This window comes from Ochotona curzoniae, unplaced genomic scaffold, assembly GCF_017591425.1.
Source record: "Ochotona curzoniae isolate NIBS_2020 unplaced genomic scaffold, NIBS_Ocur_1.0 contig_3643, whole genome shotgun sequence".
Taxonomy (NCBI): Eukaryota; Metazoa; Chordata; class Mammalia; order Lagomorpha; family Ochotonidae; genus Ochotona; species Ochotona curzoniae.
The window spans coordinates 1,983,614-2,009,772 of NW_024465933.1; the positions used below are offsets into that span (position 1 = coordinate 1,983,614).

The 26,159-nt window shown below is 39.5% G+C and overlaps 1 protein-coding gene across 3 annotated transcripts in view; it reads right to left on the reverse strand.

Moving 5' to 3' along the window:
* Positions 1-26,159, reverse strand: part of CUL3 (cullin 3) — a 98,198-nt gene that overhangs the window by 64,619 nt on the left and 7,420 nt on the right. The window contains exon 2 of one of the 3 annotated variants that reach the window (XM_040982810.1): positions 8,933-9,130. The exons of 1 other annotated variant lie outside the window; for it this stretch is intronic. In XM_040982810.1, the coding sequence (XP_040838744.1) occupies positions 8,933-9,130 (198 nt within the window). Of the gene's footprint in view, positions 1-7,669; positions 8,040-8,932; positions 9,131-26,159 lie in introns of those variants that run through there. One more of the 3 variants, XM_040982812.1, reaches the window with a different exon arrangement.

Below are 26,159 nucleotides of genomic sequence, written 5' to 3' on the forward strand. Positions count from 1 at the left end.
TATTCTATTTGGTGGGTAGCTACTCTTCACCGGTAACAGGACAAGACTGATTAGATCAGCGACTTCCACACCACGTTCCATTCTGATGGCTTAGTGCTCCTGTCCCTAATTAACCATGATTTATATTATTTTTATACAACTTTTTAGAACAGATTTTCAATGTTTTAAAATAAACAGCCACTGGATCATCACTAAGCACCTTTCTGGCTCTAAATTCTAAAACAAGTGGCTTATTTCTTCTGTTGCCACAAATATACATTTATAAAAAATAGCCTTTTTTCCACTTACAACATTTAAAAATTTTTGGAGTCCTGTATTAACAAAATGATCTGGGGTTAGGAAGTCACTGTAAAAAATGTTGTAAGTTACATAAATTTCCTTTTTCTAGGAAATGTCACTAAAGAATTCTTGAAGTTCCAAAAAACAAACAAAACCACACACACAAGGTTTTCCACTGTATCTCACCAGAGAGATGTGACACAAACCTATTAAATCATTGGATGACTGCAGAAGCGGCCCTCTGTCAGAAACAGTGCATGGCGCACAGAGGGAGTTCTTCCTATATAACACAAATACTCTGAAAAAAGCTCCACAACTATTCCCCACACCCCAGGAATTCCAGCATTTCAGAAGACAGTGTTACCGTTCTGCTATTTTAACAGAACAGTCACATGTAACAACAGAAGCACAGAGCACAGATGTTTTCCTTTCCTTCAAAAAAAACAGACATTTCTCCATAACTGGAAGAAACTTCTTCAATCTCTGAAGAACTAATGAAGCTAAACACCAACTACTTGCTTATTCAACAAAAGACTTCTGTATTTTAAAGCATGCAAGTGCTAAAGTTAATTTCTAACCCTTAATTACTCTCCTAATGAACTTCCAATGAAAGTGTTTACTATATCTTGACAATAGGATGCTGGACTCTCTGCCACTGTCCACGCCCACAGTGATGGACACATGACTGTGTATGAAGAAATATACTATAGTAATGATATAGGAGAACTCAGTGGGGAGGAGGGTTACGGGGAGGGGGTAAGGGAATTCTGTCCTAAGGGTTAGAAATTAACTTGAGGACTTGCAGGTATTTTCAGCCTCCCAATCAGGAAGCTCATAAGATTTATATTCTGAGATGTTCTAAGTTGACAGTATTTTTCTCATTTTGTTGCTCAGTAACTTAAATAAAAACACCAATATCAGTACGAAAAATCTGATCAATTACCTTAAGAAAAATTAAAGGTTTTATTTTTTTGTGCTCAACTGCTATCAAAAGATCCATCTACAAATAGTTTTACGAATTTATAGTTATAATTGTAACCATTTCACAAACAGCACAACTTCCAACTGTAAAATGAAGCTCATTCTTAGTAAAAATGTTCTCTATTTTTATGTACTGCTTTAAATATCCAGTTAAGTTTAAAAAAAAAAAACAAAAAGAAAAAAAATCAAGTATTTTTTTTTTTTTACTTTTTATTATCATTTTATGAAACAGTTCCATCGGCACTTCATTTTCTTCAAGAAGCTTACAGCTTTTCATTTATTCAACAACGCATCAGTCATTCATTAGCATGTTATTTAACTTAATGGTGTGTTAATTTCTACTTTCTTCCTGTTGTTGAATTTGTGTTGTGGCTTTTCATTTAAGGGGATGTACAATAACTGTGTAATGGAGACCATCATATCCAGATGTGAGGATACAACACAGTATGCATTCCTACTTCCAGATCAAAGATAGACTTCCAATGAAACTCTTGGATGTGTCTTGACATAAGATGCTGGATTCTGCCACTGCCCATGCCCGCAATGATGGGCTTATGATTATTTATGAAGAACTATACTATTCTAATAATATAGGGGAAATTAGTCGGGGAAGGGAAAAGAGGATTTGAGGAGGGTGTAATGGAAATCACAGAGTTTGTATAGTTGTATCATAAAATAATAAAAACAAATGAGAAAAAGGTCTCCCAAATTTTACAAAGCACATATATTCAACAACCTCCTACAGCACTGGTGGTATAGTAGTGAGCATAACTGCTTTCCAACAACCTACTATAAAATCTGTCTGTTTAAGCTACAAAACAGCCAAGTTTAACCTTAGAATTATCATCATCATTTTCACAATTAGTGCCCTCATACAAATATCTTCATCACCTATAAATATAATATTTAAGACATAACTCTCCCTATAGAGAAAAATCAAAATACTGAAAAAGCACTTTGTAGAGATTATTTTCAGCAACTGAAATTCTACATAAATACCTAAATGGTAGAGCATTACCTGCTCTATTGAAAAAGAGATTTCCTATTTACAGAATCAAAAAATCACTAGAACCTGAAACCAGGCCCTCTTAAAGTGTTCAATCTTCCTAGCTGCAAAACAAATTCCTTACACACATCAACATGGGCCCAAGTAAGTCTGAGTTTCCAATAAAAGTAAAACATACCTTTAAAAAAGAAAAGCAAAATTTTTCAAGTATAGAAATTAACTTTTAGAGACAGCATGGTGGTGTAGCCAGTGAAGCTACTTCACCCCACATACGTACCAGTCTGAGGCCTGGCTATTGCACGTCCAATCCACTTCCCTGCTAATGCAGTGGTGATGGTAGTGGAACAGTCCACGCTGTGTGGGTGCCTTACCCACATGGGAGACCAGAATTAAGCTCCCGATTCGTGGCTTCAATCTAGCTCTAACTGAAGTAAACCAATGAATTTGAGGTATAAAGGCATCTCTCTCTCTCTCTGTCCCTCTAATTCTTTCAAATAAGTAAGTGAGCCCTCAAAAAAATTTTGTACAGGATAACTACTAAAGAAGAGAAACTAAGCATAAGTAAAATCTGAAAACCTGCTGAGTATTAAAACTGAGGTGATTAAACTCTTAACACATTAAAACTGAAGTTTCTCCCTGGATTTAATTAAAAATTGAAAGTTTTATCTAAGCACATATTATGGGTATTACAAATGGAACACTGCAAAAAACCTAATCTTTCTGAGTCTTAAAACTTACAAAACGCATAATTATTTTAAAGCTGTGTAGGCTACAGAAACTGCTCAATCTCACTTTTTGGATTAGTAATCTGAACTCCAGAACACTGTAGTAATTTGTTCAATTTAATTAGCAGCAGAGTTAAACCAAATACCCAATTCTATTTTCTACCTCTTCTCATCTTGAAATCAAATGTGGAGACCATCATTGCAGTATAATGGGTAAAAGCTACCACCTACAATGCTGCATCCACATGGGCACCAGGCTCATGTCCCTATCAGCACGTGGCAGAGTTGAACAGGTTTCCAGCTCTGGCTTCGCCCAGTCCTAGCTGCTGCAAACAGCTGGGGAGTGAATCAGTAGATGGAAGTTCTCTCTCCCTCTGTCAAATAAATAAATCTTAAAAAAAAAGTATAAACTATATAAAACTCACCTTAGTAACATGCAAAAAGTGGATTTTAATTCTTCAAGGTAAAAAGATGCTTCTTGGCTATGTGTACCACAGTCCTAAAGTACTTTGCCTTAAAATCTGAGGCGAAAAAGGGAGGATGTTTGCACAGCAGTTATAACACCACTTTGCTCAACTACATGGTAAAGTGCCTGCACGGGAGACCCAGCTCTGCTTCCAAGTCCAACTTCCTGCTAATGCACACATACCCTAAAAGAAAGCATGGAAACGCTCAAAATACCTGGCTTTCTACCGCCCATGAGACCTGCAGCAAGTTCCCCGATTCTGCCTTCCATCTGGCCCAATTCTACCTGTTGCAGACATCCGGGAAGTAAACAAGCAGAAGGGAGCATTCCATCCCTGCTCTGCCAATCAGGTAAATGAAAACAGATTTTTACAAATAAAATTTATGGGCCCGGCAGCATGGCCTAACGGCTAAGTCCTCACCTTGAACGCACTGGGATTCCCATATGTGCGCCAGTTCTAATCCTGGCAGTTCCACTTCCCATCCAGCTCCCTGCTTGTGGCCTGGGAAAGCAGTCGAGGACGACCCAATGCTTTGGGACCCTGCACCCGTGTGGGAGACCTGGAAGAAGTTCCTAGCTCCTGTCTCTGGATCGGCAGAGCACCGGCTGTTGTGCTCACTTGGGGAGTGAATCATTGGACAGAAGATCTTCCATTCTGTCTCTCCTCTTCTCTGTATATCTGCTTTCCAACAAAAATAAATAAGTCTTAAAAAAATTTTTTTTAACCAAATAAAATTTACATATGTGCAAATATTATTTCAGCTAATGCAAAAAACAGTGAACAAAAACTAGATAAAAGGTTAAACAATAATGCTTTCAGAATCACAAAAAACGTGTAAATTCTCATGGAATTAAAGACAAATATTCTGACGCTACAGAAGGCATGATGCACAGAAAGGCAATACTAACTAATTCTTCTTGGGTAACAGTAGTAGCTCTTACGTTTCATTTGGGAAAACAAACTGAGGCTTCCTACATCCAGGACAAACACTTTGAGTTGCTGCCCTATTTATGAACAGATTTATTTTGGTAGTGTCCCCTTCATGTAGTAGTAAAAATGAAATAAGACACATGGAAAACATAAAATGGGTGAGGACAGAGGTTTTAGAAACCTATTCATCTGACATGAAGAAGTCAATCAAAAGTCAGGCTGTAACTGACACATGTCCTAGTGAGAAACTCTTCAAACAAGTATAAAAGAAAACAAAAGTTAAAGAACATTTTCAGATGCTGGAGAACTACCATCAATGAATATACAGCATTTAGCACAAGAAACTTGAATATATGTTTTCAGGTCTAAGGGGACATTTATTATTTCAAAATGACAGCTGCTATGGACTATTCTAAATCCATAATGAAGCCCTTAATACCCCATGTGAATGTGACAGTATCTAGAGGTAAAGTCTCAGAGGTATTAGAAATGGGGGCAGAGTCCTCCTGAATAGAAGCAATGCTACTCTAAGAAGCATGAGACGATTTCTGCTTCTACCATAAAGAAGATAGAGCAAGGAAGGGACCATCTGAAAACCAGCATGGGGGCACTCACCTGAACTTGATCTGGAATTACCATCATGACTTGGAAATTTCCAGCTTCAAGAACCCCAAGCAAAAGTAACCCTGGCTGTGTTATGTTACAGCAACCCAAACTTAGAAGATGGTTAATTTCAGATACTGAACCATTTTAGGCAAATTTATCGTAGAGAATATGCTGAAGCTCTTAATGGTTTTCCTGGAGCTACTGTTCACATGAATTCAATACGTACCTAACCATATTTCAGAGTCCAAAAACCAATCACTTAAAACATTAACACCCCCCCACACACACTTGTGTCTTCTTTTTTCTCACTTTTTGGATGGGTCAATGCTCAATCAGAACATACGACTACAGATATTTTTCTGTATCTATGTCCAAGTTGTAAAACATTAAGAAAAAACAAAATGACAATCACACATTCAGACCAACTCCTACCAAGCTTTTCCTCACATGTCAAGTCCATAGGACATCATTTATAAATCATATTTTATAAAGGTAACACTTAAATGACTTCAGAAATGTAAAGAACTGCAATTTTGTCACAAGTGAGGTGATTTATATCAAGCCCCTTACCCCCCATGATGGATTCACGCTAAAGCAGATCTAGAGCAAAGTCAAGGCTCAGCCTGAAGCCACACCGCCTATGCTCAGCTCTAGCGAGGCTGTTTACCACAAACCGCCCATTCTCTGAACCTAGGTATTTTCGTTTGTAAAACAGATAATAGTAGTCCATTACATAATGAGTTTTAGCTATCAGCTAAAGTAATACAAGTAAAATTTTTGTAATAGGATCACAGAGGAAACACTAAATAACAGTTATGATCATTATTATCACCTGCAAATCAATCTGTCAAATGAAAACATTCCACTCTTCTAAATTTATTTCCTTTCCACTGTTCTTAATTCCATCCACTTTAGGGAAAATAGCTCTATTCTACTTTTACCCCTTTCAACACCAAGCTTTTTAAATTATTCTTAAAACTATTACAAATATGTAACAGTTTTCTCCTGAAGTTTAATCCTGTGGTTCGCGGCTCCTCACAAAACCTCATTTCAAGCTCCTGCTCAAGTTCTCACCTTATATAAAAGATCTCTAAGAGTTCACAGAAAGTGCATATTGTGACAAACTACACATGGACTTCAAATGAGCTCTGCACCAAAATAAACTCATTCTATGATTCCATCTCTACAAACTCTTAAGTATCTATGCATTTACAAACATCTTACATTTCCACTGAAGCATCTTCACCTCACAATTTCCCTCACATGTAAAATGATTTATAGGGCCCGGCACGGTGGCGCAAGTGGTTAAGGTCCTCGCCTTGCACGCCCGGGATCCCATATGGGTGCCGGTTCTAATCCCAGCAGCCCCGCTTCCCTTCCAGCTCCCTGCCTGTGGCCCGGGAAAGCAGTCGAGGACGGCCCAAAGCTTTGGGATCCTGCACCCGCGTGGGAGACCTGGAAGAGGCTCCTGGCTTCGGATCAGCATAGTATCGGCCGTTGCGCTCACTTGGGGAGTGAATCATCGGACCGAAGATCTTCCTCTCTGTCTCTCCTCTCTGTATATCTGACTTTCCAATAATAAAAAAATAAATAAATCTTAAAAAATAAATAAAATAAAAAATAAAATGATTTATAGGGAAACTTTCACCTACAAAAATGTTCAACAGAATCAAACAAAACTTTAAAGCTTATCTCCTGTACCCATCCAAGTTTTCTACCACAACTTCATACCACTTTCACAGATGACAGTACTGTTCCCAGCAACCAAATCTCTCAAGTCTTACACTAGAAAGTCTAGTATTCAATCTTTTTTAGCCTATCATTTTACCCAAATTTTCCCAACTCTTCTCTTGACTCTAACAAACATTCTCAAATTAGTTAAAAACATCTCAAATTAATCTCTTCAATAGCCTGCAGCATTATCACCCATTTAAAAGTATGCAATAACTCTCTACTGGTTAGTCCAAATTCTTTATATCAGCAAAGTGTTCTATAATCTATTCCCATCCATCTCTGAAACACCATAATTCACTTATCTTGGTAAACATAAGGAAGTCTCAAACTCTACTTACCACCTAAAGTAACCAATTCATCTTTATACAATCAGAAGGTACTGGCCATTCTGGGACACCTCCAACCCTGCTCAAGTACTTCCCAGATTTTCAAGGTTTACCTCGAGTTCACCCTTGCCCATAAATCTTTACAGCCCAGGATAATCTCTCCTTCACTTGCATTCATAAGCCATTTATCACCTGTATAGCTCAGTTAAAATAAAATGCCTCATACTTTTATCAAAATGTGTCTTCTCTCACAATTCAGTTAAAACACCTCAGAAAATATTGTATCTCTTTGCATCCACTTTATTTTCATTGAAAGCTGTACAAAAGACACTTAACAAAACACTGCTGATTGTATTGAAAATACAGCCACCTCCTTTCATGAGACACTAGCTACCTGACTCATATAATCCCACTTAAGAGAAAGGAATTATAGAAGGAAGAACAGCAATAGAAAGTAACTATTTTGCAACCATCATAGTAATAATGATTCATGCAAGAATCATCAATGGATGCTAAAATCATCACATGGGAAGTTTCTGGGGAAACAGGATATTCATACAGTCTCAAAATATAACTGAACAGAATACTTATGAATTACAAAGGGAAAAAAGGTACCTTCACAGTGGAGAAATCTGGCGGACACCAAGTGATCAAAGTTAACATCACCAATAATGGGATAAACTGACATCATGTGCCTCCTGAAGTGATGCACTGAGGACACAACATCACTTATTGTATTATTCCTGCCAAAAATGCATAACCTGAAACTAGTCATGAGGAAACAATCAGACAAACCAAAAACTAAGGGACAGTCTATAAAACAACTGACCTATACTCTTCAAAATCTCAACGTGATGAAAGTCAAAGAAAGGCTGAGGAACTGAGTGTACGCCCACGGCTTGACTGGAGAATAAGAAAACCAACTGCTATAAAAGGACATCACTGCTACAAAAGACAATTTGAATATGGACTGTATTCGGTCACAACATTAAAATGCCTAATTTTGACCATTGCTCTCTGGTTACATAGGAAAAATTTCCTTATTCTCATGAAAAACATTATTAAGTATATTAGGATAATGAAAATCTAAAACTGGTAATACTTAAAAGTATCTTTAGAAAAGACTAGCAAAATTATGGCAAAATGTTAATATTAAATCTAAGAAAAAAGGTATACAGAATTAATTATACTACTCTTGCATTTATTCTGCTTCCTCCCCTCCGAAACAAAATTTAGAAAAGGAATATCTAGTATCACAAAAACTGGGCTGTATGCCTCTATTATTACATACTTCAACAATATTAAACCAAGAATTTGTAGTTATTTTATTAGCAAAATTACATTTTACTTGCAAGTAAAGAGATGGCACAATAAAAACACCTGTACTAAAAAAAGATATCTTTCTGGAAAGAACTGATAAATAATCTTAACAGTCCAAAGAAAAAATTACGTGTCATATTTACCACAGAACTCAAGTCATATGGATAAGGTCAGTTTCAATTAATGTCTTTAGAAAATATGTTACACACTGTAGTTTTTAATTTTCAAATACTGAGAAAATACAGCTAAAATGGGCTAATCAAAGCATTTTATGAAAAGAAGTAATGTATAAATAAGTAAGCACGTAACAATTACTGATATCTTCTTCAGTGGTTAAGATTATACAGACTGTTGTTCCCAAGATAAATCATAAATTTCACCTTTTCTCAATTATTAAAAAAAATCTGTTTTACCCAAATTTTGACTAAGGTTTTATAATGCAATTACAAATTTGCTCTTAGAGGCCTCCTAGGGTATTTAAATAGAATTTGCCAAAGCACAGCAGAGTATAAACAATTCTCTATATTCAGCAGTATAAGCAACAGTTAAGTTGGATACCTTATTTATGAGATGTTCTGTAACAACTTCTCTTAGTCCAGTGTAGAGCTTTTCTCCATGTTTATGCAAAACCATTGTATATGCATTTCTATAGAGCTCCTCAAAACTAAGACCACTGTTATTCTTACGCTGGATTTCTTGAATTGCATTTTTCAGAAGGTCCCAAATGCTGTTTACATATTTTTCATCCATGGTCATCTGTAATATCCAAGAGAGAAAAAAAAAGCCAGTGATTGAAATCTTTCCAATGGTCAAAAACATTGGTTCCCAAACAGTAAACACTTCATTACATTGCTATATAAATGTTCACAACTTATTAAACTGTTTTAACAAAAGTATACAATTTATTTTTTTTTTAAGTATACATTTTAAGATTCTGGTGTTGACAGAAGCCTTTTCCTAATCCTTTTAAATCTTCCTCCATTCTTACCTATAGCAGCACTCACCACTTAATAAAATCATGATTTATACGGCCATAAATCCACTCACCCCTTTCTTGCCCTCCCAACTTCTTGCAGTGCTTATTCTAACAGCCCACCTACTCCAGACACACTCATGCGACCATGTCAGTTGTCCCATCTCAATTTAAACTTATAATCACTATGCATAAGTGCCCACTCCCTTCTTGCAACTCCACAATCCCACTTTCCATACTGACTACCCTCCTATGATTTTACAGCACTCCTACAACCTCACTCAAAGATGAAGACTGCATCCAGCTCTACTCAAAAAAAAAAAAAAAAAAAAACCAGAACATGAACAGACTGTACACACTGACCATATCAACCAATCTATTTGATTTTATCTGAATATAATCTGCTGGTGGCGGCTGTGCTAAAAAAAAAAAAAAAGGACAAGTTTTTGTTCTCAAACAGCACAGGAACCAGGAATCACAGACACTGTCTAGGAACATTTTAGAAATGATGAATTTGAGGCACATACAACAGCAGTCGGTTGTAGCAGCTCTCTACAAGGCCTGCAGCCCATATGGGCACCATTTTGTGTTCCAGCTGTTCCACTTCCAATCCAGCTTCCTGCTGGAAAAAGCAGCAGCAGACAGCTTGAGTGCATGGACTTCTGCCACCAGGTGGGAAAGCCAGAAGTCCCCGGCCCCGGTCTGACCCAACCCCAGCAACTGTGGCCATCTGGAGAGCTGACAGCAGATTCAAGATGTCTGTTTCTCTCTCTCAACTAAATAAATCTTGAAAAGCAAAATGAGAAAATAATTTCAATAAAAATGAATTCTAAGGAACAAAAGGAAAGAAAGACAAAATAAAAAGGAAAAAACAAGAGAGGGGAGAGGAATGAGTAGAAAAAAGATGAATTTCAGGTGTTACCCAAGTCCCACAGAGCCTACATTTTAACAAAAACCCCCAACACTAGACAAGTGCTATCTAGCTCCATCTCAAACGATTATATTCAGGCCCTGGCACAACAGCCTAGCAGCTAAAGACTTCCCCATACATGGGTTAGGATCCCACGTGGGTGCCAGTTCAAATCCCGGCAGCCCCACTTCCCATCCAGCTCCCTGCTTATGATCTGGGAAAGCAAGAAAAGACGGCACAATGCCTTGGGACTCAGCATTCCTGAGAGCTCCTGGCTTCAGACTGGTTCAGCTCGGGCCATTGTAGCCACTAGGTGAGTGAACCAGTGGATGAAAAACTTCTCTCTTATCTCCTTCTCTCTGTAAATATGACTTTCCAATTTAAAAAATAATAAATCTTAAAAAAAAATCACTATTCAAAGATTCCCTTTCAACAATTACCCATTTCACCATCAATATTTTTTCTGCTTTCTAAATAACTGCCAAGCAAATTCAAAACTGTCAGGGCTTTTTTTTTTTTTAAGATTTATTTTATTTTTATTGCAAAACCATATATATATATAAATATATATATATATATATATATATAGAGAGAGAGAGAGAGAGAGAGAGAGAGAGATATGACAGATAGGAAGATCTGTCTGCTGCTTCACTTCCCAAGTGATCACAACGGCCATAGCTGAATCGATCTGAAGCCAGGAGTCTCTTCTGGGTCTCCCACGCAGGTGCAGGGTCCCAAGGCTTCCGGCCATCCTCAATTGCCTTCCCAGGCCACAAGCAGGGAGCTGGATGGGAAGCAGAGCTGTTGGGACTAAAACCAACGCCCACATGGGATCTCAGTGCATGCAAGTTGAGGACTTTAACCTCTAGGCCCAAAACTGTCAGTTTCTTATGTTTCAAACAAATCTTCACAACCTCCAGCATCTCCTATTTTCTCCTTCCATTTACAGTAAAATCATGGGCAGAGGAATGTGAACATTTCCACATTCACTGGGTCAAGGTACCACCTTCGCATGGCATCTTGAATCCACTCCTGTAACTTTCACCTCAGCCATTTCGCTGACATTTGTTCACCTGGCCTCCCTTTCTCCAGTCTAGCGTCAATTCCATTAAGATTGGGATTTTTTTTTCATTGATGAAAATTCCTCAGCCCCTAAAACCACACATAGCATGTAACATGCGCTCGGAGTTGCCCAATGAAAGATTTTCTTATATTATCTAAATAAGTAAACCTTTTTATGCCACATTAAAACCTAGAAGCTCTCCATTTAAAAACCAGGAATGGCTAGTCAAAATATCCTGGCTTCGGGCCCGGCTCGGTGGCGCAAGTGGTTAAGGTCCTCGCCTTGCACGCCCGGGATCCCATGTGGGCACCGGTTCTAATCCCAGCAGCCCCACTTCCCTTCCAGCTCCCTGCCTGTGGCCCGGAAAAGCAGTCGAGGACAGCCCAAAGCTTTGGGACCCTGCACCCGCGTGGGAGACCCAGAAGAAGCCGTTGTGCTCACTTGGGGAGTGAATCATCGGACCGAAGATCTTCCTCTCTGTCTCTCCTCTCTGTATATCCACCTTTCCAATGAAAAAAATAATAAAAATAAATCTTTAAAAAAAAAAAAAAACCAAAATATCCTGGCTTCAACTGCAAAAACTGCTGACTTAATGTACTCTCCAAGTCAAGGCTGATTTGTGTGAATGGGAAAGAGTAGGCTGCAGAACTTTGAGTCACACCAGCTATACAGAATCAACCCAACCGGCAGTTAAGAGGATCCTTAAGCAAGTGACAAAAACGGAGTCTTGTTGTTCTAATCTTTTTTCGGAGAACTTAAGAGTTGCTTTAACAGAGCAACAGCTTTCCTGTTATCACAGACATTACCAAATGATCTTGGAAGAATTTATCCGTATACTTTCAAACTGCTACTTATTTTTACATGGCATCTTGACACACAGTGTCCTCCATACAAACATAAACAGGTGGCTATCTCACTTCACAAATAAGATTCAAGCCCATGTTACAATGATGAACATAAATACTCAATGTATGTACAACTAGGACACTAGCCCTTGACATTAAATGGCAAACACATAAAATAGAATATTCAGGACAATTTCAAGAAAGGACAGCAATGTTTATGTTGAATCTTGAGCTCAAGATACATAAACTGCTAACAATTCAACAAAATATCAAACAACCTATCCAGGTTCTGTAACAGAACTATTATTTAAGATCCAGTAAGTAGGGCCCAACACGACAGCCTACCAGCAAAAATCCGTGCCTTTCAAGTGCCAGGACCCCACACAGATGCTGGTTCTAATCCTGGTGGCCCTGCTTCCCATCCAGCTCCTTGCTTGTGGCCTGGGAAGGCAGTCGAGGGTGGCCCAAAGTCTTGGGTCCCTGCACCCTGGGAAGACCCAGAAGACACTCGGGCTCGCCACAGCTCCAGCCGTTGCGGCCACTTGGGAGTGAATCATCAGATAAGGTCTTCCTCTATGTACATCTGATTTTCCAATAAAAATAAATCTTTAAAAAAAATTTTTAAGTTCCAATAAGGCTACAAACACCAACTCAAAAAAAAAAAAGAAAGAAAATCCTATGGGCCCGGCACGGTGGCGCAAGTGGTTGAGGCCCTCGCCTTGCACGCCCGGGATCCCATGTGGGTGCCGGTTCTAATCCCAGCAGCCCCGCTTCCCTTCCAGCTCCCTGCCTGTGGCCCGGGAAAGCAGTCGAGGACAGCCCAAAGCTTTGGGACCCTGCACCCGCGTGGGAGACCCGGAAGAGGCTCCTGGCTTCGGATCAGCATAGTATCGGCCGTTGTGCTCACTTGGGGAGTGAATCATCAGACGGAAGATCTTCCTCTCTGTCTCTCCTCTCTGTATATCCGCCATTCCAATAAAAAAATAATAATAATAAAAGAAAATCCTATTAGAAACAAAACAATTTTCTAAATGCAAGCCAAGTATTTCAGATATTCCTAAGCACTCTCAATAACTTTCAAATAACAATTAAAACTCAGTGTACATAGTGTTTTTCCTTTCTTTTTTTTTTTAAGATTTATTTATTTTTACTGGAAAGTGAGATATACAGAGAGGAAGAGAGACTTAGAGAAAGATTTTCCATCTGATGATTCACTCCCCAATGATTGCAAAGGTTGGAGCTGAGCCGATCGGAAGCCAGGAGCATCTTGTGGGTCTCCCATGCAGGTGCAGGGTCACAAGGCTTTGGGCCTTCCTTCACTACTTTCCCAGGCCTCAAGCAGGGAACTGGATGGGAAGTGGAGCAGTGGGAACTAGAAGTGGCACCACATGGGATCCTGGCGCATGCACAGCAAGGACTTTGGACACTATTCTACCTCACTGGATCCTGTAGCATTTTTCTTAGTAATACCTTGCAGACAGAGAAAAGACCCACATGACAGTAATGTTCTTTTTAGAGACTGTTAAGGGCATTTTTAAGCAAAAAAACCGACACATGTTATGTAACTTACTGAAAATCACAAAACTGGGATTAAAGGCACATATCCCAAAACCCAAATAGCTGGATCACTTCATATTTCACTGTGAATAAGGTTCAGCAGCATCACTAGTTATCCTAGTACAATATGGAACGCAGGTAAAGAACACAGGTTTATTGTCAGACTCGGATGTGTACACAGCTTTGCTATTCAAAAGCCATGTGATTTTCAGCAAACTATTATACTGCGCCTTTCATCTCCTCACTTGTACAAGTTTTAGTAATAGTAGCTATCTCAAAGGGCTGTCATGAAGGTTAGAAGGGACAACCAGTACATTAAATCAGTCCACAGCACTCGATAAGCCCTGCACACATACTCTAACAAAGTGTCTAATGACAGAATTTCTTGAATTCTCAGTGATGGGCAACAACAAAAAAAAAAGTCAGAAAATAGATTTTTTAACTTTATAAATAAATAAGCCAAAGCAGAACTACAAATACAAGTCAGTATTAGTTTTCTTTCTGAAAGAGGATTTACCCACACTTAAACGCAGCTCTCCCTGTGTCATTCAAATCATTTTTATACGGTTAACCCTGTCCTTTGATCTTTTCAATATGGTCACCACTACTATTCTTTGAAGGGTCATAAAATTTTAAGAAATGTTAGACTGGCTGCAAACAATTCTGGAGATTGCTAACACAATTTTGCAAATACAATGTGTGTGTGTACTACTACTCTAGGGAGTGTAGGCTCCTAGACTTTTACTTGATTCTTCAAGAAATTGGGCAAACATTTTAAAGGCAAATTACTCAAATTTAGCAAATTAAATGCTCGGCTCCCTAATTAATACTACCAGTCCAGATTTTTCTTCCAACACTGTTGCGAGCCGCATCTGTATGTACTGGCCACATGCCGCACCCAAAATGGCGCCGGCCGGAAAAGCCACATCTTGGCGCCTGGTGGAGAGTCACGTAGTTTTCGCAGTACTGCGCAGGCGCCTAGCGCATGCGCAGTGAGCTGGGCGTGGCCAGCACGTGAACACTGGGGACTGACGAATCCGGTCGCCCAGGACCCTGCGTGATCATGATGCCGACCTATCATCGGCGGAGGCGGAGCCAGTCAGCACATAAGAGCAGACAGCCTGCTGGGGTCAGAGCCCCTTCCTCTTCCTCATCTTGGTGCACGCAATAAATTTTACTGCAGAAGGCTTCACTCGCATCTGCCTCTTATTGCGGGGCGATAAGACACGTGGGCGCGACACAACACCCCAAATCTCAATATTCAACTACTTGCTGTAAATCAACTAATATTCATAGCAAAAATAAAACTAAAAGTCAAACCACATTCAAAACTCCTGAAGTTTGATCACGTCCCTTTCTTGTATTCCTTAGCTAAGGCAACACAAACCACCTGTTTTTAAAAGCATAAGCTATATCAAATTCTTTCCTCTCTGCTCCCCTTCTCATCCAGTCATCAGAGTGCTAATGTTAAGTCCAACCTATCTAGGTATTTGTCAAGGATATCCCACTCTTCATCCCAAATACTATTCTTTAATATGTTCATTTAACTACGGCAGCAGCCTACCAACTATCACAACCTTCAAATCCTTTCTCAAAAATCTCCATTAAAATAAATACATGCCTATCATGCTCTGGTTCAAACCCTTCCCTGATGGAGACAGTACCTTAAACAACATAAACAGGGGTGGGCCTTTGGGGCAGCAGGTAAGACCACATTCTGTGTCTGCAGCCTGAATTCTCGTGCTAGGTCTGTTCCTGATTTCAGGACCTGCTAATGCACACCCCAAGAGCTCCAGCACTTGGGTCCTCGCAACCAGTTTGTCAGACACAGACTGAGTTTCTGCTCCTGGCTTGGCCTGATCTAGCCAGAGCCGCTGCAGTCATTCTGGCAGTGAATCAGCACATTCACTCGCTCATTCTGCTCTTTCTCCCATATTCTCTCTCTCCCCCCCAGCAGCCCTTGGCACAAAATAATTTCCTTTCTAAAAGACAAAGATGGTATCTTCATTTAAGATCTAATCTATGTCGACTTCTGTACTATTGCCTGTCTTACACACATTCCCTACTCAACTAAGTCATTGGGAAATCTCAAGTACACAACCTAGCTGTTTCTCACTGTATTTCCATCAGCGCCTCAGCCCCCAATGTCTTCTGTCTCTCTCTTCTGCCTCTTGTCTATCTAAACCTTAAACTCTGAATGCATTTCAGACAGTTCTCCTGCAGGAGTCCTTCCCTTCCTCCTCCAGCCAGGTTAAGGACTCCTTCCCGGATCTGCTTTGGCTCTCCGATCACACCTACCCACTGGACTCCCCCAGGATCCAAGAGCTCTTCCTATGCGGGTCTCACATGCAGGTCTCCCACGCGGGTGCAGGGTCCCAAGGCTTTGGGCCGTCCTTCACCACTTTCCCAGGCCAGAAGCAGGGAGCTGGATGGGAAGCAGGACCACCGGGACTAGAACCGGCGACCAAATGGGATCCTGGTGTGTGTAAGGCAAGGACTTTAACCACTACACTATCGTGCCGAGCCCCAAATCCCTTTTTCAAGTAAAATGCAATAATGTACAAGCAATAATTCTCAAATTTCACACACCATTTTCAGATTCTTTCATCTACCAACTAATGATCTCAAGAAGCTATTTAATCACTAACCTGATTAATAAATGTTAACTTGGGAAAAACAGATGCTTCAGGAAAGGATCTACACACCAAATGAACGTGACTGCACATATATTCCTACATGTATACATACACAATTAGGTTTCAGCACTAAAAACATCAACAGTGGCAAAACAAACACTTTTCATGTACATTTCATCCCTCCTTAATACAGAAACCTTAATGGCTACTGAGTTTTCTTAAAAGTTTATGTGTTGTACCATGTCAATTAACTCCATGATGTTGTAAATTGTTGCTGATGTTACATTATGGCTCTACTTTCAGACCAGGGATGGTCTCCCCAAGAAACTGTCGAATTTATCTGGACAATAAGAGGCTGGACTCTATGCATGGTACATGCTCCCAATGAAGGAATCGTGACTGGATATGAACTGTACTATTGTAACAATGTGAAGGAATCTAACTTGGGGGAGGGCATGGAGAGGGGTTGGGGGAATCCCAGAGCCTATGAAACTGTGTCATAAAGCGAAATTTTAAAAAAAGGTTTATGTGTTAAGCTGTTGTCACGCAGGAAGATAAAATGCAAAGGCTTTATCCTTTCAAAACAAAAGCTAAAATCACTTATGGAGTATTTAAATTTTACTGATTAAACTAATTTAAGATGCATTAACTGCAGAAGCAACCAATCATTAGAAAACATTAATAAAATGCACAGAGGCATATATATATGCAAACATCATATGCTTATTATCTAATTACTAGATGCGCACAGCTCATTTCCTTAAAAGTTCAAGCTATACAATGTTAGAAGCAAAATAAATTTATGCATCAGGGGTGAAAGAACTACAAAAGCTAATTTTTAGAGGAAAAAAATTATTTCAGTATTCTTAAATGCTTATAAATCAGTAAGACTTTAAAAAAAACCAAAATTTTCGTTTTTAACTGAACCCTGGGCCCCCTAACCACCACCTAATTCAGAATTACAACTTTTTTATTAGCAACAAGTTACTCTAGTAGTTTTTTAATTCTTTCAAAAACATCTGATTATTCATCTCAATTTTTTCAAATAATACAAGAACATCTTCAAAATGCCAAATGTGAAAGGATGTCAGTCTATTCTACACTTACACATATTGAAGATTCTGTACTTACTAAGTTGGACAGAACTATAAGACGAAATAAATAAACACACTGAAGAGAACTGTATTCTTCACATTCATCACACACAAAGGACAAGAAGTCCTTAGTCCCCTGTGAGTACTTTTTCATAAGAAGAAATTTAGAACAGGGTGGGTGGGAGAAAAGGGTGAGAACTGAAATTCCAGGCAATTCAGAATGACACAGCTATAAGAAGGAAAAAAAAAAAAAACAACAGAAAAAAACTCTTGATTTTGAGCTTCAGCTTCAAAAAAGCTGCTTTGATAAAAAATCTGACAAACGACAGTATTTTAATTAGATATAACTAAGCCACTAATTATATAAAGAACCTTCCTCCCAGATAAGCCCTCAAAATCAGGCCTTTTCTGTATACAGCACATGGCCCAACACCCAAAAGACACTGACAAAATTTGAACACAGTTCACTTAGTTAATAAGGAACAAGAATCCTACTAGAAAACCAACAAATGAACAATTTGTCTATCATTACTTAGGCAATGTCAAACGTCAACAACAAAACCAAAAATCCAAGCTATGAGGCAAACAGTCCAACGGGACACATTCAAATGGATTTTGAAAAATTAGCAAACTTCCCAAATCTCACCTTCCCTTTTCTGTTAGCAGTCAGATATAGGAGCTGCTATATTCAATTTTATGAAAGTGTATACCACGTTATCACTTGCTCAATAAATATGTATGCTTCTGTCTTTACTACAAGAAGACACTGCCTTGCGTAAAGACTTAAAAAAATGCAGGGACAACTGATGCTCAGTAAACGGATTTTTCTTTGGTTACAAAAAGGAGTAGACGTTATGTTGCCTAAAGAAAGAACAAAGATTACCAAGTAAAAAAGCACAGCACAAAAGTCATTAAGCTAAAACTGATCTACATTAAAATGGGTCTCAATCATTAAGTTACAGTCATAAGGAGAAAACTAAATCATCAACAGAAACATCAATAACAATCTGGATTTCATTCTTCACATGAGGGGGCTGTCCCAAAAATCTGAAAATCTGGGATATTCAGGACAAGGTCAACTTCAGATTAGGCTAGTAAGCCCTGTTAAGTCACATGCAAGTGACTGAAGCATTTGGCACATGAGGGAAAAATGTGTATTTAACATCTCATAATCTGGTAATGATGATAATAATATGCATTCAGGGGCCTCAGCTTTGGACACTGACCTCCAATACCCAGGTGGAAATTAGAGCAGAAGTCCAAGTGCCCACGTTTCCCTTTCTACTCCAGCTCCCTGCTAAGATGCCTGGGCAAGCAGTGAACCATGGCTTACATGCTGTGCCCTACACCAGACCCGCAGGAAGTTTCTGGCTCCACATGGCCAAACCTTGGATGTGAACAGTTTAAGCTCTCTCCCTCCACTTCTCTGTCACTATTTCGAATAAAATAAACGTCTGAGATGCACTAACATAGTCAATCCCTCGGAATGATGGGGAATGGGACACAGGACCACTCTCCCAATCAAAAATTAGAGGATATTTAAATGTCTCTTTTATGAAATGGTGTAGCAGTTGCACATACCTTATGCACTTCCTCCTGTATACTTTAAATCACCTCTAGACTACGTAAAATACCCAATACAATGTAAATGTTACATAAATAGTTGATATTCCATACATGTTCAATAGAGATTAGGTTCTGAGTGTTTTACACACACACTGGGTAAGCTGACTATATTCTCACACAGGCAAGGCTTGTCAGCATCCTACTGCTGATGCTGTTCCTACCAATTACAAACCCCTGCTTGCAACAATGGTAATTCATAGTGTTTTTTCAAGTCTAAGTTGTTCTGCTTAAAATCCATTTTCCTGATGCTATCTTGGAAGTCAGCAAACGATGGCTCAAATACACAAGACCTGCCAGCCCAAGGGAGATACAGAGAGCGTTCCTGGCTCCTAGTTCTGGGCCGAAGCACCACTGGCTGCTGCGGTCATGTAGGAAGTGAGCCAGTGGACAGAAGGTACCTGTCTCTCCCTCTCCCTCCCTGTCACTCTGCCTTTCAAATAAATTACTGAGTCTTTAAAAAGGAGATGTTAACGGGCTTGCTGAAACATGTTTTATCCAGCGAAATATACATGTAATATTCATCTTGACTGACTGAAACTCTTCAAGCATACTTACCGGAGCTCTTTTTTTTTTTTTAAAGAAAAACAATTACAGCTAGAATCATAAGGCTTCAATAAAATCAGCTGCATATCTCAGTAGACAATTAAATCCAAGACACTACTGTTAAGGACTGCATTTGTAAATTTATTTCTTAAACAGTTATCCAGCCAATACAAAGAAGGAAAAAGCATGAACAATGTTTTCTGCACAATAATCTAATAGTTGCAGTAACATTACACAGGGGTAAAAAAAATGTTATCTAAATACCTGTTTGAATCCTATACCTTTCATTTAGCTTAAGTTACCTATGCTTTTTTTTTTAATCAAGTAAACTTACCAGCATTCCTAAGACTATTATAATGTCACAAATCTGTTTCCTAGTGGGAATTTCCTATTAAAATGCTAGACAAAAGACATAATTCCACAATGCTGTTTTGTAACAGAGTGTAACTTTTGTCTTTTGCCTTTTAATGCTGTCAGATTCATGCCAACCCTTCTCCCCCTTCTCCAATTTGGCCCCACCATCTGGGCAAATCCATAAGAAAGGTCTTGTGCTTCATCTTTTGACCTCAAGTGGCAGGTCAAGCGAGGTCAGCAGAAATCCAGCAGGGAACTATTCACCTGGCCTCACCTCCTGCTTTGAGTGTCTCTCCGCCTCCCCTCACACACCACAACTCATGAAAGAATTTAGTCTCCAGGTCTTATCGTAACGGTACTGTGCGGTTAGAAATCTTACCCAATTACAGTATTTAGAGGTAAGAAAATCATCAGACCACTACATAAAACCTCCTGACTGAATCCTGGTGGTTCCTACAAGGAGGAGGGGAGAAACCACACAGACATCCGTGCTCCCTGCCTCTTGTCATATGATGTTCTCTGCGCCACCTCAGGCCTCTTCCCAGCAAGAACGCCATCCCCAAAGGCCAAACACATGCAAGCTGCCACATCACAGACTCTGAGAACCCTGAGCCAAAGTAAATCTCTCTTCTTTACAGTTGTTAACCTGTATCGGTTACATGACAGCAACAGTACTCTAAAGTGGCTAATCTTTGTTTCATTTTACTGGAAAAATATATATATAAATATACATTTCCATTAAATGTCTTAACTCCCACATACATCTAAATGTTCCTGAACAACATCTATTACAACTGACTCAAAGTTTCCATAATTTCTATTCTCTTATACAAGAGTCATTTACATTGTACTTAGTGAAGCTTAGGTTTGGAACTGAACCTGATTTTAAATTGCTTTTCTAACAGTGCTATACTGCATTGTTTAAGCTTCATGAACCCTGATTTGTCTCCTGTTTAATAATTTAAATACCAAGCTTAGAATTAATTTTCCATTATATTGTTAGGAAAATTACTTCAGAATCTAGGAAATGCTTAACAATGTAATTCCCTCACATGATGTAATGGAAAGAACGTGGATGTCTGAGTCTGACACGGCTGAGACTGAAATCCCAGCTCTGACCTGCTGCAGGTGCATATTTATTCTAAATTTAAAAGTGCTTTTGAGGATTTGGATCACTAGTTCAAGCCACCTCAAATAACCTAAGAGAAAGCAAACACCCAACAATTCCTAGTCAATAATCTCATAATGCAACTTCTCTTTACTGGAGCTAGAAACTAGAGGTGAGAAGGGAATTTTTACACATTCCTCTGGGGAGGACAGAATAGAAGAGGTTAGTGTTGCTCCATTAAGAGTTGCTTTAGGTGGGAATGTCTTGCAAGCAGCATTATTACAGAATTCCTCTTGGCAGTGACCGCCTGCCTTTATAGAAAAGCATCTCTAAAGAACTCCGTGTTTTCTAAAAATAAAAACTCCCTTCTTTACAGTTCTTTATTCATTTGCTCAGCAGTACTTTTTCACATTTAAGGAGCAAATGTAATCTTTTTCTTTTCTCAATGACTGCTAAACAATTATTAAGTCAAATGAAGTTTTACTTAATCAAATTTCAACTTTAACACTGACTTTTAATCAAGATTAACAAATGCTACGTAGAAGCAAAAGCTCTAGGTGTTCAAGATCAGCCTTCAATTTCTCACTACCAATTTGGTCAAGTAGGACTCTCCTAATTTTGAAAAAAGACTGGAGTAATGACTACTGATTCTGAAGCAATAGTGAAGCTTTTTAAAGTGAAATTATCTCAAAGCTGCACATACAAAGACAACACAAGAACTGCTGCACGATGCCAGGCTGGGAGATGCCGCCCACATCTCCACTCCTGTCCTGTCTGTCCTGGGGCCCGCCAAGCTCCCTGTAAGAGGGAAAGTAACTGACATAAATAAACTCACTAAATTCAATGGAAAACCGACTTTATGATTGGGCAATTCTTGTTAATGTCTCAGTATAACCAACATTAGCTATTAAGTACTTTTTAGAATTATTTCTTACATAAATTAACTTGTAAATGACTGTTGGGTTCTATTACACTGCACTTAACGAAGATTAATGCAAAAAGACTTGATGCCTCCTTCAAAGAAAACTGTATACTGGAAAAACATGCAGACTGTTCTCTTTGAAACTGTGGCTGTGAAGGCAGATAATATAGCCATGGCGACGGGAAAGACAGGAACAAGAACATCTTCCTGGGCCTGGCACCATGACTCAGTGGCCAAATGCTTGCCTTTCAAGCACCCAGGATCCCATGTGGGCAACAGTTCCTGTTCAGGCTACTCCCCATCCAGCTCCCTGCTTGGAGCCTGGGAAAGCAATGGAGGACAACCGAAAGCCTCTGAACCCTGCACCCCTGTGGCAGATCAGGAAGAGGTTCCCGGCTCCTAGCTTCAGGTGGGCTCAGGTCTCACCACAGGGCCACTTGTGGGTGAACCAACAGATGGGAGATCTTTATCTCTCCTCTCAGTAAATCTGCCTTTCCAATAAAAATAAATAATCCTTAAAAAAAAAAAAAAAAAAACCAGTCATGCCAGCCAAAGCTGTGTTCTCAACCACCACCAGCATCCTGGGCTACAACTGGCAGGAAACAAACCAAAAAACTGGCTATCCAACTCAGCTACTCCACTACAGAAAGCAGGTGTGAACTGACTCCTTAACCAAGCTAAATGCCTGGCCTAATCAGGTTTCTTACAGAAACTTCTTAGTAAAGAGTTTAAGGGCAGTATCTAAAATGCAGACTCGCTGGAGGAAAAGGGAGAAGTAACCACAAACAACTTAAAAAAAAAAAAAAAAACCCCACACACTCAGACGCTCAGTGGCGAATGTTCTACGGGAATGTGTTAAGAGTCTAGCAAACAGCAGAGACAGCGGAAGGTGGAATGCTCAACGTGCTTCAGCTGGCACTTCTGGCCTTGTTCTGGTGAGGCAGTAAGAAGGAAGAGGTAACCGATAACTAAACTGAAGCGATAACACGACTAGAGAGAAAGGCTCCTTTCTGAAATGGAAAGCACATTCATGTGAAAAGGAACAAAGGGATAAAATAATTAACAGCTTGCATTCATTTACAATGCTTAGTATATGGTAGTCACTCTTTGAAGAGGTCTGTATTTTTGAGAAACTTATAAAGTTTCTGAAAAATAGAATTGAAAAAAAGAGTTTATTCCAGTACAAAATATTTTTGAAATCTATCATATGGGCCTGGCACGACTGCTCAGTGGCTAAATACTTGCCATCCAAGTTCAGGGTTCCCATATGGGTGCAGGTTCATATCCAGGCTGCTCCACTTCCCTTCCAGCTCTCTGCTTCTGGCCTAGCAAAGCAGTCAAGGATAACCCAAAGCCTTGGGACCTTGTACCGGCGTGGGAGACCCCGAACAGCTCCTGGCTCCTGATTTCAGAATGGCTCAGCTCTAACCACTGTGGCCATTTGGGGGAAGTGAGCCAGCAGATGGTCTTACTCTGTCTTTTCCAATATAAATAAATAAATGAAAAAGGGCCAGCATGATAGTGTAAGCAGCTGAAGTCCTCACTTTGAAAGTGCCGAGATCCCAAAAGGGCACCAGTTCCAATCCCAGCAACCCCACTTCTCATCCAGCTCCTTGCCTGTGGCCTAGGAAAGCAGTCAAGGATGGCCCAAAGCCATGGGACCCAGCACCTGTGTGGGAGACCCAAACAAACTCCTGGCTCCCGCCTTTGGATGGGCACAGCATCGATCGTTGTGTTCACTTGGAGAGTGAATCATCAGACGGAAGATCTTTCTCTCTGACTCTCCTTCTCTCTGTATATCTGCCTTTCCAATAAAAAATGAATAAATAAATATTTAAAAACAAAAAGGAAAAAAATCCATCATATGTCAGATCCTCAGAAGTTCATGGAAAATCCATATTATGAAAAAAAATTGCATACATTTTCAAGAAAATTTAGATCTCAGGAACACTGCAAAGTATTTTCCTGTTCATTCTACCTTTACAGCAATCTGAACAGATAAGCATCATCATTTCCTCCTTTTCACAAAAAAGGGAACAAGAAGTTAAAAATTTTGTTCTAAGTCCAACATCTAATAAACGGAGGAACTAGGATATAATGAAATATTGGCATTCTCAGATTTCTTAATGTGATGACAAGCTCCAAGACAAGGCACAGAGTACTGTAATATGGAAAAGGCCAGGTCTACTTGACTTTCCAGATCTGATACATGACAGGATGAACATAAAATATCTTGAATTGTATAAATAACTATTCCCAAGAGCAATGGATTAAATGAAGATGTGTACTACAGATAATGCCTGTTTTAGAATCTTCGATACCTAAGGGGACCTGAAGAAGAGATTAGAAGATTGTAGGGGGACAACAGTATGGTTTAATACTTAGTCTTATATTCAGTAACTGAAGGGATGCAGGGCATATAGATTTCTCAACTCGAGACCCTGAGTGTATCCTCAGGGCAACAGCAGGTCTCGGAGAAGGAATATTCCAAGTGCATTCTGGGTACCTAGGTGAATTAATGTACACCCAAAATCAGATACCAAAGAACCAAGGCATACAGTGGTACCCGTCTCAACAATGACATGTACGGAGAAATCCTGGTGTAGAAATTAAACCAGAGAACAAGTACGATCAGAGATCAAGTCTTCTGACACAGTGGCATGCATGATGGCCACCTGCAGGTGCAGGTCAGTGCTACTTCAGCAGACCACGCTGACTGCCCTTCTAAGCAAAGGTCACAAGACAGTTAACATCCTACATCTAAAGACTCCAAAGAGTTCAATGTTACAGAATATTATTTGCACCCACTTACCTAATCAATTATTATGGTTTGGCGTAGATGACTAGTTTCTCACCGAATCAATCCTTCACTAAGCAATCAATGTGCTAAGTGCCCTGTGGTTCAAAAGGGTGTCTGGTATTAGAGTCTGGTCAAGAGCCACAACCTCACAAGTGAACTAAACTGCAAGTCATGGAGAGGAGGGCGGAGGGCAGGAAGGAAGAAGAAATTTAAAAAGAGGAAAAGAAAAAAGCAAATAAGAAAAACAAGAAGGGAGTTTAGATGAACATTTAATGTACATATAAAATACAGGTCAAATGACCTTCAACATTCTTATCTAACCTAATGATGAGAATATTACAATTTCTCTTCTGAAGTTATCCCAACAAGAGCCAGTAACACCGTTTTAAAGCACACCAGTGGTACCAAACCTGTATCCTATGAAAAGTGAAGTCATCCTGTTGTTCACAGGTCAGCTCTGTAGGCCTTTCTAAGCCTCAGTTTTGGGATCAACACTGTGACGTCCGCAGGTTAAGCCTCAGCCTGCAAAGACTGCATCCCATACAGATGCCAGTTTGTCACTTGGCTGCTCCACTTCCGAACAGTTCCCAGCAAAGAAGCAGAAGAGGGTCCAAGAGCTTGGTCCCTTGTACGCAATAATACAGCTGAACAAGCTCCCAGCCTGTGTGTGGCCTGGCCCAACCCCGGCCACAGCAGCCACTCAGAGAAGGCACCAATCAATGGAAGACCTGTCCCACTCTCTTAAAAAACAAAAGTTTTTAAGGTAAAGTTCTAGAAACTTTACTCTCAAAACATCAGCAATAAGTGTATAGCCTTCCAAAGTAATTACATGCAGAAGCATACCTTTTCTTAGGGGGTTGGGGGGCATTGAGTTAATTAAGCCATCACCAATACCTATTCAATGGAAATCTGATTTGCCTGTGGAGACGCCTCAATGGCCCCTTAACCAAGAAAAATTACAGGCTTTAGAATCATTAGTTCAGGAACAACTACAAAGGAACTGTATAGAACAGTCAGAAATACTCCATTTTAATTTTCAACTTTTGATATAATCACAGTTAAATGTGGATATGAACAGTATGCTACAAATAGTTTGAAAGCTGGGGTAGCAACCATACACTGAACTGGCTGTTTCATGCCTGTAAAATCATTTGTTCTGACTCAGCCAATACAACCACAGGGAAGATCCAGAATTCAATAAATCTGTACCAGGCAAATTTTAAACTGATAATTCTGCATGATCCACAAATAACATTATAAATATCTAAATAGCCCTTGGCAGAAAAAAGGTTCCATACTCCTATAAAATTTTTACCTTTACCGGGTATATTCTATTACCATTCTCATTTAATAG